This window comes from Poecilia latipinna, unplaced genomic scaffold (assembly GCF_001443285.1).
Source record: "Poecilia latipinna isolate Pla-1442-1.1 unplaced genomic scaffold, P_latipinna-1.0 Scaffold2533, whole genome shotgun sequence".
Lineage (NCBI taxonomy): Eukaryota > Metazoa > Chordata > Actinopteri > Cyprinodontiformes > Poeciliidae > Poecilia > Poecilia latipinna.
This window is the reverse complement of record NW_015115149.1, coordinates 18759-42321: the sequence shown is the minus strand read 5'-3', so window position 1 is coordinate 42321 and position 23563 is coordinate 18759. Positions and strand designations below refer to the sequence as shown.

Here is a 23563-nt window from a genome sequence, read left to right as displayed (position 1 = left end):
ATGTAATGTTTGTTACTGGTTTTCTGAATTGTTGGCTGTAAGGTCTTTTTTATGACTTTGTACTTTTGTGTTTTTATGATGTAAAGCAATTTGAACTTTTTGCTGCAATATTCTACACAACGATTGATAAAGCTTAATGAGATATATTATTACCATGTGCAGAAAGCTTTCTTTGACACAGCTGTAGACCCATTTTACACATGTTAAAACATGTGACAAAGAACCAATGAAGTATGAAGCACGGTTCGTTATCAGACCAAAACATTTTGCCCACATTTTGCTGACATCATGTCGCTGATTGAGTAGTAATACTGGCTGCTACGCCACCATTAATCCGTTCTCACACACACACATACACACAAAATAAAAACAATGTAAAGAATTGAGATCCAGTGACAGTTGGTGTGTCAATTATGTACAATGAGCTCTTTGTTAAGTTAAAAAAAATGAAAGACTTGAAGGAAGTTGTTATGCTTTCTGAGGTCAGATGAAAGATAGCTTTATCTAAACTGATCAGCAACAAATATTCTTTGTTGTCTCATTTTGATACAGAACAGGGAAAATAACACCGCACCCTGTTCTGGTTACCTGGAGCACAAACACAGCAGGTTTGACTTTATACCGCATGCCAAGGTTTTACTTTTACAGTGGGGAGAGCAAGGAAGTACACAGCTGATTTAGCAAGTTTTCCCGCTTACAAAGCATGCACAGGTCTTCAAATTTCATCACAGGTCCTCTTAACCCTTGTGCATGCGAGGACTGAGGCAAACGTAGAGGTCTGTGGCAAATGATACAAGTTTTATGTGTGTGAGGTCTGTTGGACCCCATTTCTAAACACATGGGTTAAACTGTGAGTGACAGAAACGAACACAAAAATCCAGAAAATCACATTGTATAATTTTAAAGTAATTGTCATTTTATTGCATGACACGAGTGTTTAATCAGCTGCCAACCAGTAAGTATTCTGGCTCTCACTGTAGGAATGAAAACACCAGAATCTGAATTTATTGGCCAAGTTTGTCCTCAAACGAGGAATCTGACTTGAGTTCCAATATCAGCATTCAGAAAGCATAAACTGATAGATAACCTGTAGAGAACAGCAGAGTTGCAAGCTAATACAAGGTGTCCATTGTTTATCAGAGAAACAGCCTGGGGGATGAAAAACGTCCTCTGTGACAGCAGGTTTTTCCAACTAGCTGTCTGTACTATTAGCATAAAGGCAAAAGATTAAAGTGTTTCATTGACATACCAGCTCACTGAAATATGTCACAGAACAAAGATCCTTTCAGACTTGGCAAACCTCAGCGAGAACTAAGATAGAATTTCCCAAGCAGATATTTATCCACTTGCAAATGTCTGTCATGAAATTGTATTTGTTGGTGGTGAGGATGGAGCCCACACCCTGGGACCCAGGATGTGGTGTAAATGAAGGTTTTAATGAAATCCAGAGCCCAAGATCCAGGCAGCACATGTGAGCAAAGGCAATAGCTCTGACACTGGTAGCAAATACACAAATGGAACAGGCAGAAACAGACACTGACATACGACATCTGACAGAGACCCAAAGAAGAAACAGGTGGGATTAAATGCACCTGTGTCAGGACACAGGACACAGCTGGGATCGATCAAGGGGTAGAAAAGACGACACAGGAACTGAATTGACTAGAAAACAAACAAAATTTCACATCCTCACAATATCCTTTGTTGTCTCATTTTGATAGAAACAAAAATAAATCTATCAAAATCTATCAGTGTTGAAATATATCTAACACTAAAGAATAACTAGACTTGGTGCCATAAGAAGGTCCTCGGGGGAGGGCGTCTTGCATGTTTTAGTTCATAATTGGATCCAGGTGGTTTGAAGGCCCAAGAAAAAACACTGACATAATGAGGTAGTTGTTGCCACCGCAGGGAGAGAACTAAAACATGTAGGATGTCAGCCCTTGAGGACCGACTTTGGGCACCACTGAAGGAGACTAGCAAAGAATGACATAGCTAGAAACACTAAGAACAACGGACTAAAAGGAAAACAGGAGTAAGGCAGATCTAATCAAATTAAGAACACAAAATAATAATGACACTGGAATCAAATCAAACTACCAAAACAACTCAACAACTCGGGATCATAAGAATAACGTTATAACATGATGTAAAGCTCAAAAAAGTTGAGTGTACATCATAAAGTTTAATAAGTTTAAGTAAATAATTTGCTTTTTATTGCATGACAATCTGATCATCTGCAAAAGAGTAAGAATTTCGGTTCTCGAAGGTCTGTTAGTTCTTCTTTAAGACGTTCTGTTCTCCACTCATTACCTGAACTAACTCTACATGTTTGAACTCTCAAACAAACTTCAATGTTTCTATAGTGGCCAAGGCCAGAGAGCTGTGTATGGACAGCTTACACAGCTCCGCATTGCAGAAGCTGACGTTAGAAACAAAGGGTGCAGAAGCTAAACTGCAGAAGCTAAACTGACATTAGCTTCTGCATTGCAGAAGCTAATGTCAGTTTACTGCTCGCTCAAGACAGACAGGCTGCCTGAAGACGTTTATGGCAGACTGTTTTTGCCATAAAAGTCTCCCACAACACAGACAAAGAGTCGCTAGATTTATCACTAGTTGATGTTCAGGAAAAAAGAAAAAAAAAAAGCTACTCGAGGAGACTGAAAAATCAATGAATATAGCGACAAAGTGGATAAGTTCAAATCTGTTATACATCTGGTTGAGAACTTTGTCAATGTCTGTTTATTTCTTCTCTTTTCTTTTCAAAACGAACAACCTTTTTCATTACCTTTCCATTTGAGAGAGACAGAATGCATTTTGTTTTAAAATACAAAAATATACCAAATTTCAGATAAGTTTAATTAGCTTTCAAAATAAAAAAATAATAATTTATAGTGCATTTTTTAGAAGAGGTGGCTAAAGAGGTTCTTTCAGCTTAAAAGGTTGCTGAGCCCGGATTTAGCATAAATTAGACCACATCAGTCCTACAAATGCAATCCAAGTTTCTGATAGCATGGAGATTAATTAGACCAACTGTATGCTGAACGGTTTACCAACAAACTGAAGAAGATGCACCATGAATCCTGACCAATAAAAGAATATAATCATGTCTGATTGCCACAGAAATTTAAACCCTTCTCTGTCATTTTCCAGCTATTAATAGCACTAATTTGCATTTGTATTTGCAGCATATTTAAATATCAAGTAAGCATGACAGTAAAGACTGGCACCTTTCTTTCATTTAATGCTAAGCTAAAATGATGGTTTATGTGTATGGCATGGGGGAAGGGGAAACACACCCCACTGAAAATTAAACAGGAATCGCAGTTTCAATAAGAGACTTTCTAACATCCTCCTTGCAAGAAGAAACAAGGAGGCATTATATAAATTTGAAAACCAGTGAAAACTGTTGTCTACGGACATAAACTCAGCAGCAACTGTATGAGCATATCCAAAATGAAACAAGAAAAAATTCTTTAGAAAAACTACAAACTTGGCAAAAGAAGTTTGTTTCTCTGCCCAAACTTCTCCAGGAAATGTTATGTTTAAAAATAGATTTAAACACAGAGAAAAAAGAAAAGGAAGTTTTCCTTCTTGTGTAAACACATTTACGAAACTCAAGAAATCATCATGTTACCAGCCTTTTTTATGCCTACATTTAGTCAAATCTATTTCCCAATCTTACGTCTGAAGCAGTGCAACAACAAAAGCAGCATCAAAGAAGTGCAGTGTAACTGAATGTGAGTAAGAGGCAGTCGGGTATTGGTGAAGGAGGGAGAGGAAGGCTATAAACGGCTCCAAATTGAAAAGCAAGTGCATTACCTTGGCAACAGCCCTAAGAGTCCCCAGAGCCAACATGCTGGAGTAGTCAAGCATGAGGCTATATCCCACAACACACTGTAGGTCTGAACTGCTTTGCTTAAACCCTGTTCTAGGCCATTCATTTTGGAATGTCCTACCCCTACTGGAATTTCCTTTCCCCGTGTTTGTAAATCATACACACCCTAAAGAACAACCAAGTCACATGGTGTTCAGTATATCTTGAAAGTGTGACTTTGCATTGGGTATTTTTTTATATTTGCATTTTTTGCTGATTCCAGCTACGTGCTATATAGATGTAAGGAAGTATGCGTTTACTCACAGTAGATCTGTATTTCGAAGTCTAGGATTTCGCTTTGTCCCTCAAAGGAGATGACACATTGGACCTTATTTCTGTTGATCTCTTTGGTGGGCTTTCCAAACAATGTGCTCACTGTGGTGGTTGTATCGCTGATTTGGAGAGTTGAGCTGTTTGTCCATCTCACTTTGTCTTTTAAACCATCATCAGTTTGCCACGAAATCGAGGCCGGTGGTTTGAATCCGGAAGCGGTGCAGGTCGCGAGAGGAACCTCTTTGTTTCCAAGAGTGGGTTGGGTACTCTCTACACTTCTTCGTTGAGGTACTGGGGTTGCAAGAAAAAAACAACACTTCTCTTAACTTCTGCACAAGCTCAACATCCAGAACATGGTTTTAAAAATTCAACTTACCACGGACAGTTAACTCTATTTTTATTGTAGGATATCCTGAGGGGAAAATGGAAAAGACGCAAGAGTAGATTCCAGTGTCCAACACGCTTGCATTAGATAGCTTGAGAGTCCCATTATGTTCAGCAAATGCCCCGATAAATTCAAATCTCCTGTCAGGCCCGTTAACGAGACGAGCGTCATCCTTTGTGATGGTAAAGAAATTGTCCAATTTCGGTTTTCCTTTCGTCTTTCTCTGCCATGAAATCTGTTCCACGTTGTCATTTTCTGATAACTTCTGTGTTAGCTTGCAGGGTAAGATGGTGGTACCTCCCTCGTCCACAGTGATGCTCCCATCTGCAACCTGCGCTGTAATAAAACATAAAAGTTAGGAACCTAAAATCTGCAGCAAAATAAAAGGCAACAATAAAGAATGTACGGATTTAAGGCCAAAATTATTCACATATAGTAATAACTCAGGGTTTCCCAAAGAAAACTTGCCCAGTGGTCAGGGTGGTGAGGCAGTTCACCGAGTTTTTTTTGTATTAAAAGACATTAAGTTGACACGAAATGTAAAATTGTTACAGGAAGACATCGCCAGTGAAATGCTATTTGGACCCACAAGTAGAGTCCTAAAAACAGCAAATCAAACAAATACACTTGAATATCAAATATTTGCACTTCTGTTTAATCCAAATTAAGTCAGCGGTTTGGAGCTAAACCTGTCTCATAATTCATAAATGCACAATACGAGATTCACACATGCAAACACAAATATATCTTGATTTATAAGCTGCTTCTGGCCTGTGAGTTGTGCTGCATTTGTGTGTGAATTTTGAGAATCCCCTGGGTTCTCAATCCACAAATGTCTTTTTTAAATAAATTGTCTATCTGATTGCAGTGGCTCCAAAAGGCCCACCAGGGCTTCAGGGGCCCCATAAATGCTAATATTTTAACACAGACAACAGATATAGATATGTAACATTTGTTTATTGAGCATATAAATGCGGCTAAATTTGATTTCATTCTTTCAGCATACATAAATGAAAAGATTTAAAATTGTTTAACATTTAAATTTAAGATTTTAAGGAGCTGGCAAGTTTACTTTGTAAAAGTTCAAAGAACGCTCTTCATTGATTGTTTAGTTACCACGGAAACAATCTGGTGCTGTCAGCTTTATCTTTTTGTTTGAGCTCTGTTTGTTCACAAATATATCTCAGTAAACTACAATTATCACCAATGTCTTTTTAGGCTGACCAATTAAACTACCCCACTTTCTCCCAGATTTCACTAAGTCCATGGCAAAATGCTGTTAGTGGTTCTTAGCAGGAAAAGGGGCCCCTAAATTAAATTCTGCTCAAGGCCCCATCGAGCCTTGAACCAGCCTGCACGATGAGATAAATCCACTGCACTGCACATCTCTGCTGGATACAGAAGGACAAAAGGAAGAAGTAATTTATGTGGTTTACTTCTTGCCCTTCTGTTGAGCTTATTTAATAAGATGGTTTGGTTGCCTAAGTTTTATGGGACAAGTTCTTCAGATCTCACTTTGGCTGACTAAGTGGACAAAGCATTTAATATGGTTTGATGCTTTGCGTAACTGGAAAAATACTCATAATATACTGATAAAATAAAACCAGTGTGATGAGCGACTACAAGAACGTAATTCTTTGTTGACAAAGATGAATCATTCTCACCGCTAGCTCAGGGCGGACCTCTGAAAGCGTGACTACAAGCTATATCATAGAGCTGCACAAGCAGAGAAGGAAGACTTAGATTTTTAATTATTTTCATTTAACCAAGGATTTTGCGACTTGTAGAAAACAAAACAGGTAGCTCTCAAAACAATATAGTAAATTGTCAATCTTGAATTGGTAAATGGCTTGTACTGCTGTAGCGATTTATCTTGTCCGGAGGGCTCCAAAGTCCTTCACAGTCATTTATCCATTCACGCACAAATTCACGCATTCACGCACAAATTCACACTCTGAATGGTGGTGAGCTACATTGTAAGCATAATTGCCCTGGAAATTCCCCTCTTGTTGCTTCTGACAGGAAGAGGGGCCCCTCTTGCTGGGGGACAAGAGGGGCCGTTAGAAGCAAGAGGGGCCCCTTGCTTCTAACGTTCTTCCTGTCAGACCGTTAGAAGCAATAATATATCTGTTTACATTTAAGTAAAAAAAAAAAAAAAGAAGCTATTGTCTAAAACTTTTTGTAGTAATCTCAATAATTAATGGGAAAAATCTTTAACAGCATTTCAGCAATTAAAGTATTCTTACAGCTGACCAGGTTTCTGGATGTTTCCACTGGTGTTTGGACAATTTATTTTGGTGACGAGTTCTAATTCTTTGAGATTGGAAGGCCACTTTCCTGTCAACATAATCTTTAGCTTCTTCCAAAGACTTTCACAAAAATGTTATCAGCATCAGTGTCATAACTGTGGAGTTTTCGTATTTCAGAACTATTTGCAGCTAATTTTTTAGACACTTAGCTGGGAAAAGATATGCACTTCCAGCAGTCCAACAATCCCAACCATGCAATTAAAGCTAAAAGGACATGCATAAGCACAAAGAATATCCATGCGTTAGAACAGCCCAGTAATAGCCCACACCTAAATATAACTTACAATCTCTGAAAATTCTTGAAAGGTGACGTTCTCTAGTTGTCTCTATTCAGTTAAATCAAGCTCAACCTAATCTGCAAAGATTCTGAGAGACATTTTAGAAGCCAAATAGGCCCAAATGTCAGTTTGTAGATGTGCAAAGCTGTCACAAATATACACCAATAGATTTGCAGCAGTAGCTGCAGTGAAATGGGATTCAAAGTGTTGAACAGAACAGTATTCACCTTTATATTTGTTTAAAAAAAAAAACAATGTATCAGTTCCTTCCACGTCACAAATTTGCACCACTTTGTGTAGAGTATAGGTCACAAAAGACAAGGGTACAATGTAATATTTTACAACGTGTCAAAATGCGAAAAAGTTCAAGGATGATGAATATTTTTGCAAGACATTGTGGCTCAATGTGACTTGTGAACACAGAATTGCATAACATGATAATTTTTCAGTCATAACTGTACAATTACTTGATTCAATTTGCATGCTGTTGTAAGGCTGCAACGTGTCTTTTTATTCGCTTCTATAATTTATTTCTCGGCGGTAGCTAAATGAAATCATTAAATATCAAAGAAAGCCTCCTGTTTTTACAGTTTCGTTAAATTGAGTCTACATCCGTCCTTATCACAAAGATGGAGACAGTCCAAGACAGACCTTTAACCGTCCATATGCACTTTAAACAGCTCGACGGTAAAAATAATAAAAAAAATAAAAATAAAGAGAGAGAGAGAGAGAAAAGAAACAAGAAGGAATTCGAAATATTCTCCAGTGCGTCAAAATGTAATAAGATTTAATGTTCAATCTAGCGTCGCTCCGTGCAGAATGTTTCTCTCGAAGCAGAAACGTGGTAAATTGCATTATGATAAATAAAGCGAATCTGTTACATTGGTTCTCTCTGTGAGAACTGAGGGCAAACATCGAGACATACTGCATCCACAAATTATGGCGAAATCAACATCACGTAGAGATGTAGCGCAAGAGTCACGGCGTTTTCTCCTCATGATTAAAGCCAATACAATGGACCTTCTGCGAACGGCAGCATCGACGCAACTAAAACACAATTCTCACTGTTCTTCCCAGAAAACATAAAGGCATGCTTTTAAAAACGTACATACCTCGCGCATCTCTGCTACAGACGAGCGCAAACATCAACAAAAAAAGCGTGTGGGACATTAAGACACCATATGGCAACGAAAAAGAGGCGAAAATCATCCAACCATTCAACCGTCTGCATTAAAGTGCGCCACTGCTGTGGAAGTGGAGGGGGCGTGGCCTTTTTTTCCACCTGGTACTGAATTCTTGTATTTATCTTTCGTCTGGTTTTCGTCTGGTTTTACCACCTTTCTGTCTACACCACCCCTTTATCCCAGCATCTTTATATATTTTTTGCATTAGAATACTGAATATTCATAAGGAAAACTTGACAAAACTCAAACAAGACGTCGTTTTGATGACACTAACATGCGTAGTACAAATTTTAAGCAAATGACACAATTTGCATATTATCATCCAGCTTCTGCGGCTCTTTTTATTTGGTTATACAAGAAGAGTGCCCAAAGTGCAGTTTGCAGCCCTTGAAATGATTTTGTCTTGCTCCAGAACTTGGTTCAAGGATGGTAAAAAAAAATGTGTAACTCATGTATGAGAAATTGAGTGTATTTTCTAAATAACTGTCAGCTCTTCACTGAGCACTATAAGATCAGCATCAGGCTATCTGGAAAAAGATGAAGCTGCAAACTGGATGAATCTATTTTACAGTTCATATCAAGTGCTGAAAAACTCAGCACTTGATCATTTGTAAAACTTACAATGAGAGACATTTTCATTTTCATAACAAACAAATTGGAAAAACACTGAATCAAACAATGAGGGAATAGCTTTTAACTTAAGTTGTCTTATTTACAGTAACACACTCCAGAGTGAGTGCCTGAGAGAAGCTCTTTGTCACACTCTCCACATATGTTTCTGCTAAAGGGACAGAGAGGGGCAAAAGGAGCAGGGACGAGTGCATTTCACACTTGAATAGATTGATGATATCTAGTACCTGGAAATCAGCATCGGTACTCAGCGGTACCGAATTTTGGTACTTTTGTGTGTGTTGTTTTTTAATAATGAGATTTTTTTATTATTTCTCAATAAAATTTAACTAATATAGACAACATCCTACTCTTTATATTGTAACATCACAGAAGTTTAGCAAATGTCTTTAAAGTAAAAACTCTTCAGAACAACTAACGCAGTGTTTTGTCTTACTAAATTTATTATAATCCAGCTCTTCCTGTTTGTCGTATGAATAAAATGTATTCTATTTTACAAATGGAACTTGAGGAATTACAAGTTATGAAGGTGAAGCAAACTTCGTTGCTGTGAAATACATGTACCGTTTCTCTTCTTTCCTTCTACAGTTCTTTTTCAAGAACACTAACATGCCATCTTTTTCTCAGATTAGAAGTGTTTCCACCACTGTCCTTGTACTTTGTGTCACAAATATTGCAATGAGTATAATTTTACGTCGCATTTTGAAAAGTGGAGTCATGCCTTTGAGCCTTTTTTTTATCGGCCATGCTTAGTTTGTTTACCGAACCAGTGGCTGCTGACATCAATAAGCTCTTGCGCCTGCTATGCTGCGTACAGGACAACCATGGAAAATCCCCCCATACTCTCTTCAATACGTCACAATGATGCGTTAAGGTACCGACAAAATTCGGTGAGTGGAACTCGGTACCCACTTGTAGAACAGACACACTGAGAACTGGAACACTGGACTCTTTAAACTACATTCTAGAGAAGTTTCTGTCACATAATGTATGACTCGGTGGTAGCCTAATATACAAAATATTCCTCAATTAACAAATAAATATTGCAGTGATCGAGCCTGCTGTTTTTACACCATTCCATTAAATACTGGCTTTTGCATATTTGCCTTCAGGAAAATGCTTAAAAATAAACATTATAAAAAGGCGCTTAACTGTAAATACCACAGTTAGTGCAGCACATTTTCCTGCTGCCATAGCACAACCATTGGAATTTACACACATAAAATCAAGCATAAATATCTACACTAATTGATCTATGATTTGACTATCAATAAGTGCTGTCATGACAAAAGGAGGGGTGTTCACTACCAGTTTCTAAGCCTGAAGTGTGTGTAACATGCATTCAGTTTTCAAATGTGCTGCAAATGAGATTCTTTTCAAGAAAGGCAAAGACAGGTTTTGTATTTGTACCCTCAGTCATTGTTTGAAATAAGCTTAATAAGGGAGAATATAATGTTCAAATATTTTATTGGTAGAACAATTGCTCAAAAGAAGGAGAGAAAAATAGCGATTGTTTTTCAGATAAATACAAAATCAAGACGTCTTATGGCGTAATCTGGAGGAGACTCTTTTTTTCGAATATTTCTAGAGGATAAGCCATATTTGAATAGGAACTCGAAAGAGATGAGATTTTCCTAATAGGCATCAGTTCAAGAGCTGCTCTTTGACTCACTTGCTGCAATGGCATCTATTGATAATGATTGATCAGAAGAATTCACACACTTGGTTGCAAGTTGTTACTTGGAGGCATATGCTTTTGTTTCATATTTTAAATGTTTTGCCGCTGCTTATGAACTGCTTATGAAAGCAATCAAGAAAATTTTAATAGTGATCTGAGAAAGTGTATTATCAATAAAATCCCACATTATTGTTTTTGTTTGTTTGTTTGGTTGGTTGGTTGGTTTTTTTGGGGGTAAGAAATGAGAAACTGCTACCATGATTTGCACAAAAGACTAAATGTCAGACACACCGAATTACATAATATCAAAGTATTATATCATCAATATTTTCCCATAAAAAGATGTAGTAAAATATTTACATAATTGTGAAGGTTGTACTCACTGTTGTGATCTGTGCTGTACACCATCTCCCTCTGCTGGCCGAAGGATCTCTCTTTCTGGCTGCTGGCGCTTTATATCTCGGAAACTGCCTGAGACACGTGATAAGAGCGCACTTCCGCTTTCACGTGATTTTTAATACGGGGGTGATATTCCGCTGCTTCAATCTCATTTTAATCAGTCGTCCTTATTTCCTCAGATTACGTGTCCGTGTAAGGCAAAACAGTTTTATTTATATCGCTTATGTTTTTATTGTTGGCCCTAATTTTATCTTTGATCACTGTTCTTTTTTTATTAATGTATAGTAACATAAACAAAATCGATTCTGCTTACATGAGAAAATCAGAGAAATATGAATCCTCATTTGAAAACCCAGTTTCTCCGCCTAGAAATACCTTTTTACCTTAAAAAAAATAATAATAATAAAAATGTATTTGGCATATTGTGATAGAAATACATTTTGGTAAAGTTAAAACAGTTATGAGCTCAGTTGAGGATACTGACCTATTTCTGTGTGCCTTTTCACACAATATCTTCATTGGTTCAAAATCAAATTGAGCTTCAAGTTGATGCTGCAGTGACAAGAGAAGATGTTTAATACGTCTTGAAATTTGATGAAAAATGTGGCTGCACTTGGCTATTTGTTGTCTGACATATGAGCTGATTGGTCCCGAGTCAGTTTGCAAGCGGGGTAGATTGTGTCAAATAAGATCTGCCTTTGGTCCATTGCATCATCGATGTTCGATATGAAGCAATGGAACATGACTGACTCTCCATGTGACATCAACACATAGCAGTGTTCAGCGGTTTGAGGCTGTGATGTTGAAGAAAAAGAAAGAAATATGTGAGAACATTTCAACTTGGTTCAGTTAAAAACATGCATCACAAACCCACAATTCTTTCTTGTAGCTGCAACGACAATACAGGTGGAAGAGCTGGATAAATATCAGAGGTGTTTTCGTTAAGTTGACCAGAAGGAGGTAAGAGACGGTCTGGAACTATTTTGCCCGCTTAAAATGTTGTTGTGGCCAATGTGTTAAAAAATGTAGGTGTTTAAATGTAGCAAAAAAAAAAAAAGTAGCTTTCAAGTATCACCCATGTTAAATATGTCCTGGTAACAGCTTCTGGTAACAGTTACATAAATATTTCATCCTTGATGTAAAGACTAGTTTGATGAACTGAAATAAAATAAATGCTTCTTGTAATTACCTGCAGTAAGTCTTCTTGTCCTGATGCACTGAGCATGCTTTAACAATGTCCTAGATGTTGAAGATCACCAATCACACACGATAACCGAAGCAGCCAGCAAACATTATGCAAGTCATTTCCTGCCTTTCAAGCAGTTGAAGTTTCACTACAGAACCACCATAACTACACAATTCTGTCTTTATTTTTCTTTGCTGCTGTTGGTTTTGTTCCACTGGCGTCTGCGGATCAGATCTGTGGAGAGGCTTCCTGTACTAGTTTACAAAATGCTGGGTGCTTGTAGGTTAGGCAAAGACTTAAGACTTGAATCGTGTTGCAAAGGAACAACCTGTACAGTTAAATTTTTTAAACTATGTTTTAGAAAGTGGAAATACCAGCGTGATGAGAAAATAGGTCTTTGTTTTATTCTATTGCAGTCCCATTTCATACATGTATAAATAAACAAAGAAAACAGCAAAAAAAAAAAAAAAAATCAAGTAAGCCATAATTTCCATGAAAGTACACAATCAAAACACACAATAAACAACAACATCCTCTGCAGTTTATGGATTCCCTGCATATTACTTTATTATATGCCAGGATGTTCAATTTAAAAAACAATAAATACATAACTGATATAAAATGTCTTTATAAAAAACACACACAAGTTGTACCTATTCAGACCTGCTGACCATGAAATATAAATTTAATGAAGCTGTACCACTGACAATGCAGCAGACCCTCAATAAGAAGCTGACAACAACATACTTGGTTGTTGTTTTTGTGCCTTGTGATTTGAACCCTTGAATATGAAGACAACCAAGTTGGTGGGAAAGGTCTACTTCTTGTCATCTTGTGTTTCTTCTGATTGTAAAGACAACATGTAATGTCCATCAAACGTTTATCTCTTTCTTCAAAGGCCTGGAACATGTCTCAGTTCAGAGATGGCCATAAATTGAATTCAGTCTCTCGATGTACATCCTCCTCTGCTGGGCGTTCCTCCAACAGTCTGGACTAGCTGGAAAATTGACCAGCTGGTAGATCTGCAGCATAAAGACAGAGTCAGAGTCATTGGGTTGTAGAGAAAAAGGTAGAAAGATTCAGAAAGCAGAAAACCTGGTCATTTACTCTCACAAATAGGAAAGGACAAACTACAGCCATGAGAAATAGTGAAGAAAACTGTGATTTTTAGCAGTAAATACTGCAATGGTTTGATGATAGTAGAGATGTTTATATGAAAGACGATTATGTGTGGTAGTTTTAGCAGTGGTTTGTGAAAATCATTTTTTTCTTTTTCTTTTTTCTTTTACCTGTTCTGGTTGAGACTGGGAATGCTGATGCTGGTTGTCGACTGGGCCTTGGTCTTGTCTTCCTCTCCCACTCTTTCTGCAGGGATAAACCAGGTAACATTAACATTCCTTCACATTTCTTTACACTCCCATAGTTTCACTTTGAGCCATATTTTATCCGCTTTGGAAAGTATTCACAGCACCTTGTGTTTTTTTTTTTTTTTTTTTTTTACATTACAGTCTTGTTCCAAGATGCTTTAAATGTCTCTTTTTTCCCTCAGAACTTGATACAAGAGACCCAAAGAAGCCAAAATGAATTAAGTTGTTTTTTTATTTAGCAAATACATAAAAAATAAAACTAAGAAAACGGATTTCCATAAATATTCATTACCTTTCCCTCAATAACATCTTGTTCTGCAGCTGTCTAGACATTCCTAGACCTGCTGAATTAGCAGGCATAGCTCAACAGTTGAATACTGATTCAAGTTTCGACAGGCTGAGTCACCCAAAAACATTCAGAGTTGTCCTGGTACCTTGAATATTTTCGCTGGATTCCCAAGGCGTTTCTGAGAAACTATCCTGACTAGTTTCCCAGATCCTGCCATAGAAAAACATGATGGTGCCACAACCATGCCTCATTGTAGAGATGGTATTGGCCCTGTGTTCAACAGTGTCTGGATTCCTCCAGACATGATGCATAACATTTATGCCACAGGGTTCAAAGTTTGTCCCACAGCATATTATTTCTAATGGTCTGAGAGCCTTTCTCAGCTGATAAAATGATGCAGAGAGGATTGTCAAATGGAAGTTTCTCCAATATCCAGAGTGCAAAGCTAGAGCTCTGACATACTGACCAAACGGTTCTTGATCTCTCTGACCTCGGCCTTTCTCACTCAGTTACTCAGTTTAGAGGGTCGGTCAGCTTCATCATCCATTAACGGATGATGAAGGTCGCTGTGTTCATTTTTCTGTAGGGGTCCGCACACAGGTTTTTTGCGTGTATGTTTTCTTTGACTGTGTGCTTGGTTTGTTCTCTTACATGAACTATTAACTGCAGGACAGCGTGTGTTTTCCGTATCTCATCCAATTGACTGAATTCATCACAGGTGGCCTCAAATTAAGCTGTAGAGACATCTCAACTGTGACCGTTTGAAGCTTCACAGCACAGGGTGAGAAAACCTAAGTATGTGTGATGTCAGTTTTTTAAGGTGTTTGATTCTTACTTACATATTTGTGCTCAAGACAGAATGAGTAAACTCTTCATAATCAGCAACAGCTAAATGTGTGCAATTAAAGCTGAAAGTTATTTGATCAAGATAAGCAGCACTGAAATTTAGAGTAAAAGCATTCTGAAACTATTTTTTTCTGTTTCCACACCTCTCAGAGATAAAAGGACCTGACTCAACTCTGGAAACAAATTCTGATGTTTAGTAAGAAGCCACTGCAAGCCTTTAGTTTCCTTAAAAAAGTTTGTATGAAAAAGTGCAGCCCTCTCTTTTATTTTTGGAAACAACACCCTCCTGAGTTATGTTCTTTAGGACTCTAGCTATAACTGGACGTGAGAAGCAAGACCACAGACTTAGCCCTTCAAAACAAAAATTAAGAACACAAGGACATAAACTGACTACACCCACACGGGCAAGAAAAGCATCGACCTGGTTTTTATCAACAAAGCAAGTTTGCACAAGAAGAGAAATGCCCCCTCCACATTTGTAGCAAAGAAACTAACTTGGCATTACAGCATGGATAGAAATAAGACTGGGATTTTTAACATACTCAACATGTTTTGATTTAATTTATGTCTCTGGGCTAATCTAATCGTTATTTTGTTGAGAGGTAAGCGTTGCGTCAAGACAGAGTTCTGAGTACCAACTAATGGTTTGTGGCAGAAGTCATAACAAATAACATTACCTTTGCATGACTCATAACTAGATTCCAGAGACAGACTCAAATATGTCACTCTATCAAACATCCCCTTTTTGTCCCGGTGCCACGTTTTGTCAAGACTCTGGGTTTTGGGTTGGGATGTTACTTGATGTAACATTTTGGTTAGATTTGTCTTGTTTTCCTTATTTCAGTCTCTCATAGTGTTTCTAGTTATGTTTATTTCTTACTTATTTTGTTACCCAAGTTTCAGTTGTTCTTATATGTCTTAGGTTATTTCTTTGCTTAGTCCTTCTAGTTACTCTAGCTCTGTGTTTCTTAGTTTTGATTATTTTTAGATCAGCCTTGTTTCTGTTCTTTCATAGTTTTCCCCTCATGTCGTTGTCTCTTTCTAGTTTATCATGTTGTCTTTAGTCTTAGTGTTTCTTTAGTGTTAGAATTATTTCCAGCTCCCTTGTATTTCCTTCCTCTCTCTTGTGTTCCTTGTGTATCTTCCCTGTTCCACCTTCTCCCAGCCCCTCAGCACGATTCCTACTCCAACTACTCACACCTGCAATCCTCTTCAATCCAGGTCCATTTTTTCCACTTTCTAACTCCTAGTATTTAAGTTCCTCTATTTCAGTCACAACTCGTCAGTCTGTCTTGTCACGTCCCTGTTTGTCCTCGTCATTCTGCCCTCTTCTCCCTTGTTCCCTATGTTGTCCTCGAGTCTTCTGTTTGGATTTGTTTTTCGGATTATTTTGTGCTCCCCTGGTCTTTCCACATTTTGTAAGTTTGTTTCTTTGGTTTGTCATTACACATCCACACCCTACTACGTCTCCTGCCTGCTGAATTTGGGTCCACACTGCAACACATGTCACATTTGTTAAAATACCAACAGATACAGAGCACATGACCAAAGAAGCAACCTATTCTGTTTACAAAATCCACCATTTAAGAAAGATCACCAAACAGCTTTTGTCTCTATACAAGCATGAGAGTAAAGCAGGAACACAGAGAGCTTGGTGTCTGTCATCACCATGTGGGAAGTCTCAAACGTAACAATATGGCTTCTGTGGCTACAATAAAGCCATGAGTCACAGCAAGTCAGGTTTTCTGAGTCCGAATGGGTGAATGTTGTTTTTAGTGACCACTTTGAGTGGTCAAAAAAACCCCCCAAAAAAACACATTTGCCAGATATTGCACAGAGGGTAAAACTTTGCGAAGATCTGACACAGAACCTTAGAGATGTGTCATCATAAACTGTGAAAACTGTGAAAAACAACCATTCATCATTATGTTGGCGATATTGTGCTATGTGACATCTATTACAATGTGATATCTTTGGTATTCTTTAGTAAAATTAAGAAATGTGTTTCTGTCATGACCTGTAAGTATCAAAATGCTCAATGATCAAATTTAAAAGTAAATCTCTGCTAAGACATTTATGTTTTGAGACAACATGGGTTCATCCACTGAGTTCAAGAGGCTCATGGATGATTCATGGTTTTTTCATTTAGAGTTAAGAGGTTAGGTTAAAAATATAAATATTGCACTGGAAATTATATACTGCTGTACTGAATCCAAAAATGTCTAAAATAAACAAGAGGAGAATTATTGATCATATCTATTTTCAATTGGCTACAAACTCTGCGCAGAAGCAAAGCTTAAAGAAATGAGGGATGAAGCAAAACAGAAAATGGAAAAATAATACAAATATGTCTAGTTTTTCTACATTGCCAGCTTTTATCTGGGGTTATTTGTTTTCCTTCCTACCAATAAGGTGCTTAACTTTTACTATGGGTAAAATGTATTTGTTTATATGTATGGGCTCTTCTTATCTGGCATCCCTTTCAGCCCAACACGACTCACATCACACTACTCCCCACTAATCTTCAACACAACCAAACTGTGAGATGGGGTGAAAACAAAGTTACATATCTGATGTATTTAAAGATTGTTTTCAGGAAAAAAAAAATGCTCACACTCACATCATCTAGAGCAAACTTTAGAAAAGTCGCACTTACTCAATAGATCAGGGGTAAAGAAAAAAAAAAAAAAAAAAAGACAGTTCTTTTTTTAAACACATTTCAAGTAAGTTGATGTTTTTAGTGTAGCACACAATATTAGGATAGACATGAACAGTTACATTAATATTACAAGCAGTTCTTAAACCTAACAGCAAAAACAAAAATCATAATTGCAACTCTAAAATTAAAAGGTATTACTCACTTGCAGAGGCAGATGACTATCATGAAGCAACATATAAACAATCCAATGGCAGGTGATAGGATGAAAAATATGTACCTTGAGAAATTAACACCTGAAAGAAAGAAGAGGATCATTTTGAACTGTACAAGTGATGCTACAGACGTGATCAGTCTTTTTTTTATCTCTACATACCTTGTTTGTTAGATACAGTTAAATTCCATGGCATTTTTCGAACACCTTCTCCATCAGTTACAGTGCATGTATACAGTCCAGAATCATCATGTTGAGCTCTAGAGATGCTGATCTTGGAAGGCATATTATAGTCTATTTTGACTCTTTCAGAGGAAAAATTTGAGAACGTCTGATTCGATGAGATGGAATATGAAAAATAATATCTGTCATTGCTCCAGCTGATTATCTTTGTGGCATTCTCAGATATGTTGCAAATAAACACGACCGAGTCGCCGCTGGACACCGACATGTTCCTCTGAGTTTCCATCTGAGTCGCTGACACTGAAATATACAGACCAAGATTACAGTAAAACTCAGTTCAAATCTAGGTGAAAACATGCAAAAACAAGAAGAAATCTGTACGATACCTTCAAAGACATTCTGCATTTTTAACAGCTGAATGAAGAGTAGAGATGCTTGCTTCAGATTGAACATGGTGACCATCTGACAGAAAGAACCAGACTGTCACTTTATCATCTGCTGCACATGTAGATGCAGAGAAGGCGATAAGAAAGGGAAGTGGTTGAATGTGTCTTTAAAAAAATTGAGGAAGAGTGTCAAAGAGTTCATGGAAACAACCTTCAGATACAAAAGCTCATGAAATGTTAAATAATCAAAGGCAACAAGCCAATGTTTGAAAATAAAAAAAAAAGTTCTTGATTCTTCTAGATGCTGACTGAGTTCTTGCATTTAATCTTTGTGCTACAAGGACCCAGAAAGTTTCTTTGTCTCTCCATCTATTGCAAACTGGATCTCATTCAGTTTCACCTTCCTTTCCATCTCACAGTCTCCTTGTTGTGTTTGTTAATCCTATTAGATGACACTCAGGTAGAGAACACAGTAAAGTGTCAGCCTCTCGTGATCCAGAGACATGATACAGAAATTGAGGTCATGTTGCCTCAGCATCTCATGCTATATCGCAGATACACACTCAGCTTGCCCCTTTTTGCAAAATCAGCAAACTGTAATCTAGTTGCAGACACTGTAAACATCATCAGATTTGTCCAGTTCTGGTAAAGCTCATGACACAATTATGGACACATCTGAGTTTCTCACCTTCTTGTAAACCTAAGAAGCCATCCTTCTGGTTTGAAGTAAGGATTGGTTCGCTGCTCTTCACGATGAAACGCAGAGTTCGTGTGCACCGGACTGAACCAGTTCGCTGTGGTAACTGTTGGGCTAACACTGCGATTTCACTTTCAGCTTCCTGAGCAGGTAGCAAAAAATGATTGTAACTCTCACATTGACGGCAATGGCAGATAAATGTAGCATTTAACCTTGATGTTTTCTTCGTACGGGAAAAAGGAAGCACAGAGCGACCACAACCACAAAGTCAGGTGATTATTTTAATGAAATTACTGGCGCTCATGTTCAGCTTCTGAGATGCACTTGTTAACAATTTGTCACACTGTGAAGGAAGAAGTGACAGCAGACGCAAAAAGAGCTGCTAAACAAGTGTTTGCTCAGTTCAGACGTTTGTGATTTGTTGTGCTAAACCGCGTTAGCCTGATGTGCCTCCATAAGCAATGGGGCCCAGGACTCGTCGTAGAAATGCTGCATTATAAGATAATCCAAGACCCTACCATCAGGAGAACTAGAATAAGCTGCAGTATGACAAACAACAAACAGTAACAACTATTAAAAATTATTTCAACACTTGTAAACCAGCCAGTGTTACTGGTTAACAAATTCAAATCAACTTATGCAACTTATGTGAATTTTTGTCCTGTCCTTTGTATTTAAAAAAAACTTCTCAGCAGAATAGGTAGTTAATCATTAAGAGTTATACTTACTAGAATGATAAACCATAAAAATATGCATGTTGACGAAGGTTTCTTTGGAGAAAAAAAAAAAAAAAACAATTATTAAATGGAATCGGCAGCCATGTAGATTGTCTAGTTTGAGGCTGTGATTTAAGGGAGTGTCACTAAAAGGAGTGTTTACTGTTGGTCAGTTCATTCCTGCTATTTTAGTTTCTGAAAATCCCAGACATTCGTGCTTTGTCATTCTCAACCACTGACCTGTCCTGATCGTGGCTTTTGGACTTTCCTCGGTCTCCTCTCTTTGGGTTCGTAGGTTACATACTTGAAGAAAGCCACTAACTGAGGAAAACCACATTCCTGTCCTGTAACTATTATAGAGTCAAATCCACTTCAGTAACACTGAACTGAATAATTACAATGTTACAATGTTACTGAATTTTGAAAAGGCAATTCATATTTGATTAAAGTAAAGATGCTAGAATGAGCATGTTGGTGACAGTTAGAGTAAACAAAAAACTTTTGTAAAGAACTTCATATAGTAATAAAATGAGCTTAGCATCAATGCAAAACAACATTTATTACTTGTTCCAAAGATTCAGATTGATGATGTTGGGTCTTTGAGGCGTGCATCCATCATACCTGTCCAATTATTAAATTTAGGATTTTAGATTTGAGATCAAATGATCTATTATCTCCCTAATAACACTTTTGTTATGAGTTGTAGTGGTGGTAGATTTGGACTAAGACACAGAAATGAAAATGGCTGCCAAAGTTTAATGAAGAAAATATGAAAATACTGATGGAGGAACTGGATCAAGGAGAACAACAAACTTTGTGGAACAGCAAAGGAACTGGAGCACAGCAGGACCGACATGGAGGAAACAGACCGCGAAAAACAAGAGCATCAGGTGAAAGGGGGAAGAAACTGGCAGGAAGCTGGATCATGTGACAACCAGATGTGACTAATCAGAGAAATGCAATGCAGCACAGTACAGGGAGAACCTGAGCAGAGAAACTGAGAGCAAGTGAATAATAAACAACTAATCAAAAGACTAAAGGTCAGTACCAACTCCACAAGGACAGAGAAATATATTCTCTTTCCCAGAGCTGCAAGAACAAAATGACGTCATGCTGTTCTTGCAGCAGTCTGAATATGAAAGGAATGTGTTGCAGTGGGAGAGATTCATAAAGATTCCCTGGGACTTTTGCATTTTAGTTCTTGCAAAGTATAACATTTCCAGCGAGACAGGACTTAAATTAAAAGAACTCATCTCTCTGTTGTAGTGGAGCATCTACAGGCCTCAACTTTAACACAAGAGTCCAGATAAACAAAGAACAAAACACAAGAACTAAGAAACTTAACAATAGCCTGAGTGGCAATAATAGACAACTCTAAATAATTCAAATACAGAAACAGGTGAGAACCAAAAACACACAAATCACGGCAAGCACAACATTTTTATTCAGCTCTCACATTTGTATAGAACCCCATGACGAGGGCTCATGCAAGAAACAAAATCAATTAATCAAATTAAATTTACCTTCAGCTTGACTTAGGTGCTGCAGAGTAAACAAAAATAGAAATATCATAGCAGCAGATATGAGGTGAGAGCACACATTTAATAACAGAAATAAAAAGGAAAGCAGACGCCACTCACTTTGTCAAAATGACCACAGAGAAAACACGTGTGTTAATAGTTAGTAATGGAGTCGTGTGCAAGATGTAGGGGCAAACCAGTCCACAGTGTCAGACTCGCCGAGGAACGGCTCTTTCTCCTCAGGAAGTCCAGCAAACCTTCGGTTCTGTTTAAAGGAATTCGATCTGCTGACCTGAGAGTGGACATAAAGGTGCAGCTCTGCAGGAAGACAAGATGGAGTCAAGTTATGAAAGGACTTAAAAACAAATAAGAGGATCTTAGATTTAACCCTGAAGTCAACTGGAAGCCAATAAAGTCAGGCTTATATCGGAGACATGTGTTCTTGCTTTCTTATAACAGTGAGGCGGCAGTGTTTTGAAGCAGCTGCACATGAGCATTAGCAGCGAAGGAAACAACAAAAAGAAGACGATAACATCTGTGCTGAGAGGTGATAACAGCCCAGATTACTGTTTCCAGACTGCTGCAAGGTAAAATAGATTTAATGTTTGCTAAACACCTCAGCTTGTAAAATGAAAACAAAAATTCACAACTGAGTTCACAGCTGATCATGTGCAGGAGAGCGTCCAATTTTATTGAGATATTAACATTTAGCCAGTAGTGTTTATTCATATAGAGAAAAAGGAAGTACTTGGGGTCCCATCGATGCTTTTTGGCCCAAGTAGAGTTACCTCAGTCTCATTCTCTTTGAAAAGAAAAAAAAAAAAATACTGTCAACGAGTCTCAGTCAGTCAAGGAGCATCTCAACAGTGTTTTGCACTTTTCTAAGGAAAATAGACCTGACATTAATATGCATAAAGATGATAAGAGGTGCTTGTTTCTTAGTTTTCTCAAAAGCTCCTAATGGCTGCAGGTAAATTAAACAATGCAAAGGTGCGAGCATGGAGCCCTGTGGTACACCTCTGAATAGCAGCGTCTTTGTTAAAACCACAGAAACTGACATAGCCTGTCAGAAACTGATGAGATGCACACCGACTGCTTCAGTCTCGAGTTGAGGAAGTCATGATCGACAGAATAGCAGGCGGCTGGTAAATCCCATAAAACTGAGTGCAGTATCACCGGGATCTGTTACTAAAAAAAATTCATTAAAAAACTCTGTGCTATAGAGGGCTTTAAATCCAGACTGAAATTTCTATTGAATTTCATTCTCCTCCATGAATGACTGACTTACCTTAGAAAGACAAGGGAACTTGGACACAGTTTCATCCAGGTGTTTCTCAGCAAAGGTTGCAAAGTAACATGCTTAGAGTGTTGTGGCACCCTGCTGGAAGTTATGCAGCTGCTGATGACTCTGAGAACCAGGGGCCCCCTAAATGCACTAAAATAAATCTAAATATGACAGAAACCACCTTTCAGATGTAATATTTACTCTGTCCCTTTAAACAGGTTATGTCATATGCTGTGTAGTCACAGGACCTCCCAAAGTCTTCCTCAGAGTCTTCCTCCGTGACATTGGCTCTGTGTGGGTTTTGGGTTGTGTAGGCTTGTGTTTTTACTTCAAGGGTTCTGGTATCTTGTGGGTTTCAAAACCAAGTCAAGCTTGCCATGATGCCTCAGACAGAAGGCCTTTAGCTCTCAGTCAACCTAAAGAAGAAAAACATCTGTAGAAATGAATTGGTGTGTGTTTAAGATAAGTAAGATTAAAAAAAAATAGTAAAAAGGAAGTCATTTCTGAAACTGCTTGAAATACATCAGTGTTAACACTTCACTGAGACACGTATGCTTTTCCTTTAAAAGGCTGTGTAAACACTCAGTCCAAAAATCATGAAATATTCCATTTCAGTACAGTTCAGTGTGCTCACTATCTGAACAGTAATTTATTTCTTTTGTTTGTTCAATTGTTTTTTACTGATTAGTGAAGTAACTTCTTTAACATTAGTAGGTAAACTGCTCTAAGGATTTGGGAAATATAAAAACCAAACCCCATTCCTACAGTTGTGAAACTAACTGAACTGCTGTGCAGCCTTGGTCTGGATTGACATCATACGGTTATTTATCCACTTTAATTTATCTTCCACACCTAAAATACAAGATACTCACTTCCTATAAATGCCCTATTAAAAAGGTGTTTCGGAATAACTGAACTGTTCCTTTAATTCAGTGAGACATATTTTGCTGGAATCTCACACACGCCCTCTACTGGACAAAGTTGATGCAAAGCTATGCAACTCAAGCTCAGTGTTTCTCATTCCTGGCTGTCAGGGGCCACTGCCCTGCACACTTTAGATGCATCTCTTCTCCAGCACATCTGCTTCAAATAATCGCATTTGCTCCTGCGTGTCATCAAGTGCTGTAAAGGCCGTTAATTATCCATTCATTGAAGTCAGCTGTGTAGCAGAAGGGGAAACAACTTAAAAAAAACAAAAAAAAAAA

At 37.8% G+C, this 23563-nt stretch overlaps 2 protein-coding genes across 6 annotated transcripts in view; both read right to left on the bottom strand.

Moving 5' to 3' along the window:
- LOC106938205 (poliovirus receptor homolog) overlaps positions 1 to 11259 on the bottom strand; it is a 37628-nt gene extending 26369 nt beyond the window's left edge. For 2 of the 4 annotated variants that reach the window (XR_001422562.1, XM_015020112.1), the window contains exons 1-3: positions 8235 to 8392; positions 4527 to 4871; positions 4142 to 4441 (exon numbers count right to left, since the gene is read on the bottom strand). Coding sequence is in view for 1 of the 4 variants with exons in the window: in XM_015020112.1 (XP_014875598.1) it covers positions 4142 to 4441; positions 4527 to 4871; positions 8235 to 8331 (742 nt within the window). In the remaining 3 variants the exon portion in view is untranslated. Of the gene's footprint in view, positions 1 to 4141; positions 4442 to 4526; positions 4872 to 8234; positions 8393 to 10997 lie in introns of those variants that run through there. The other 2 variants (XR_001422563.1, XR_001422564.1) reach the window with 2 other exon arrangements.
- Positions 11260 to 12581: 1322 nt separating this feature from the next.
- The window catches only part of LOC106938206 (myelin protein zero-like protein 2), an 18457-nt gene continuing 7475 nt past the window's right edge, over positions 12582 to 23563 (bottom strand). Inside the window, exons 1-6 of one of the 2 annotated variants that reach the window (XM_015020114.1) lie at positions 18829 to 19002; positions 18141 to 18216; positions 17734 to 18054; positions 17563 to 17653; positions 13489 to 13564; positions 12582 to 13221 (exon numbers count right to left, since the gene is read on the bottom strand). In XM_015020114.1, the coding sequence (XP_014875600.1) occupies positions 13117 to 13221; positions 13489 to 13564; positions 17563 to 17653; positions 17734 to 18054; positions 18141 to 18216 (669 nt within the window). In that variant the 5' untranslated portion in view covers positions 18829 to 19002 and the 3' untranslated portion in view covers positions 12582 to 13116. Of the gene's footprint in view, positions 13222 to 13488; positions 13565 to 17562; positions 17654 to 17733; positions 18055 to 18140; positions 18217 to 18828; positions 19003 to 23563 lie in introns of those variants that run through there. The other variant, XM_015020113.1, reaches the window with a different exon arrangement.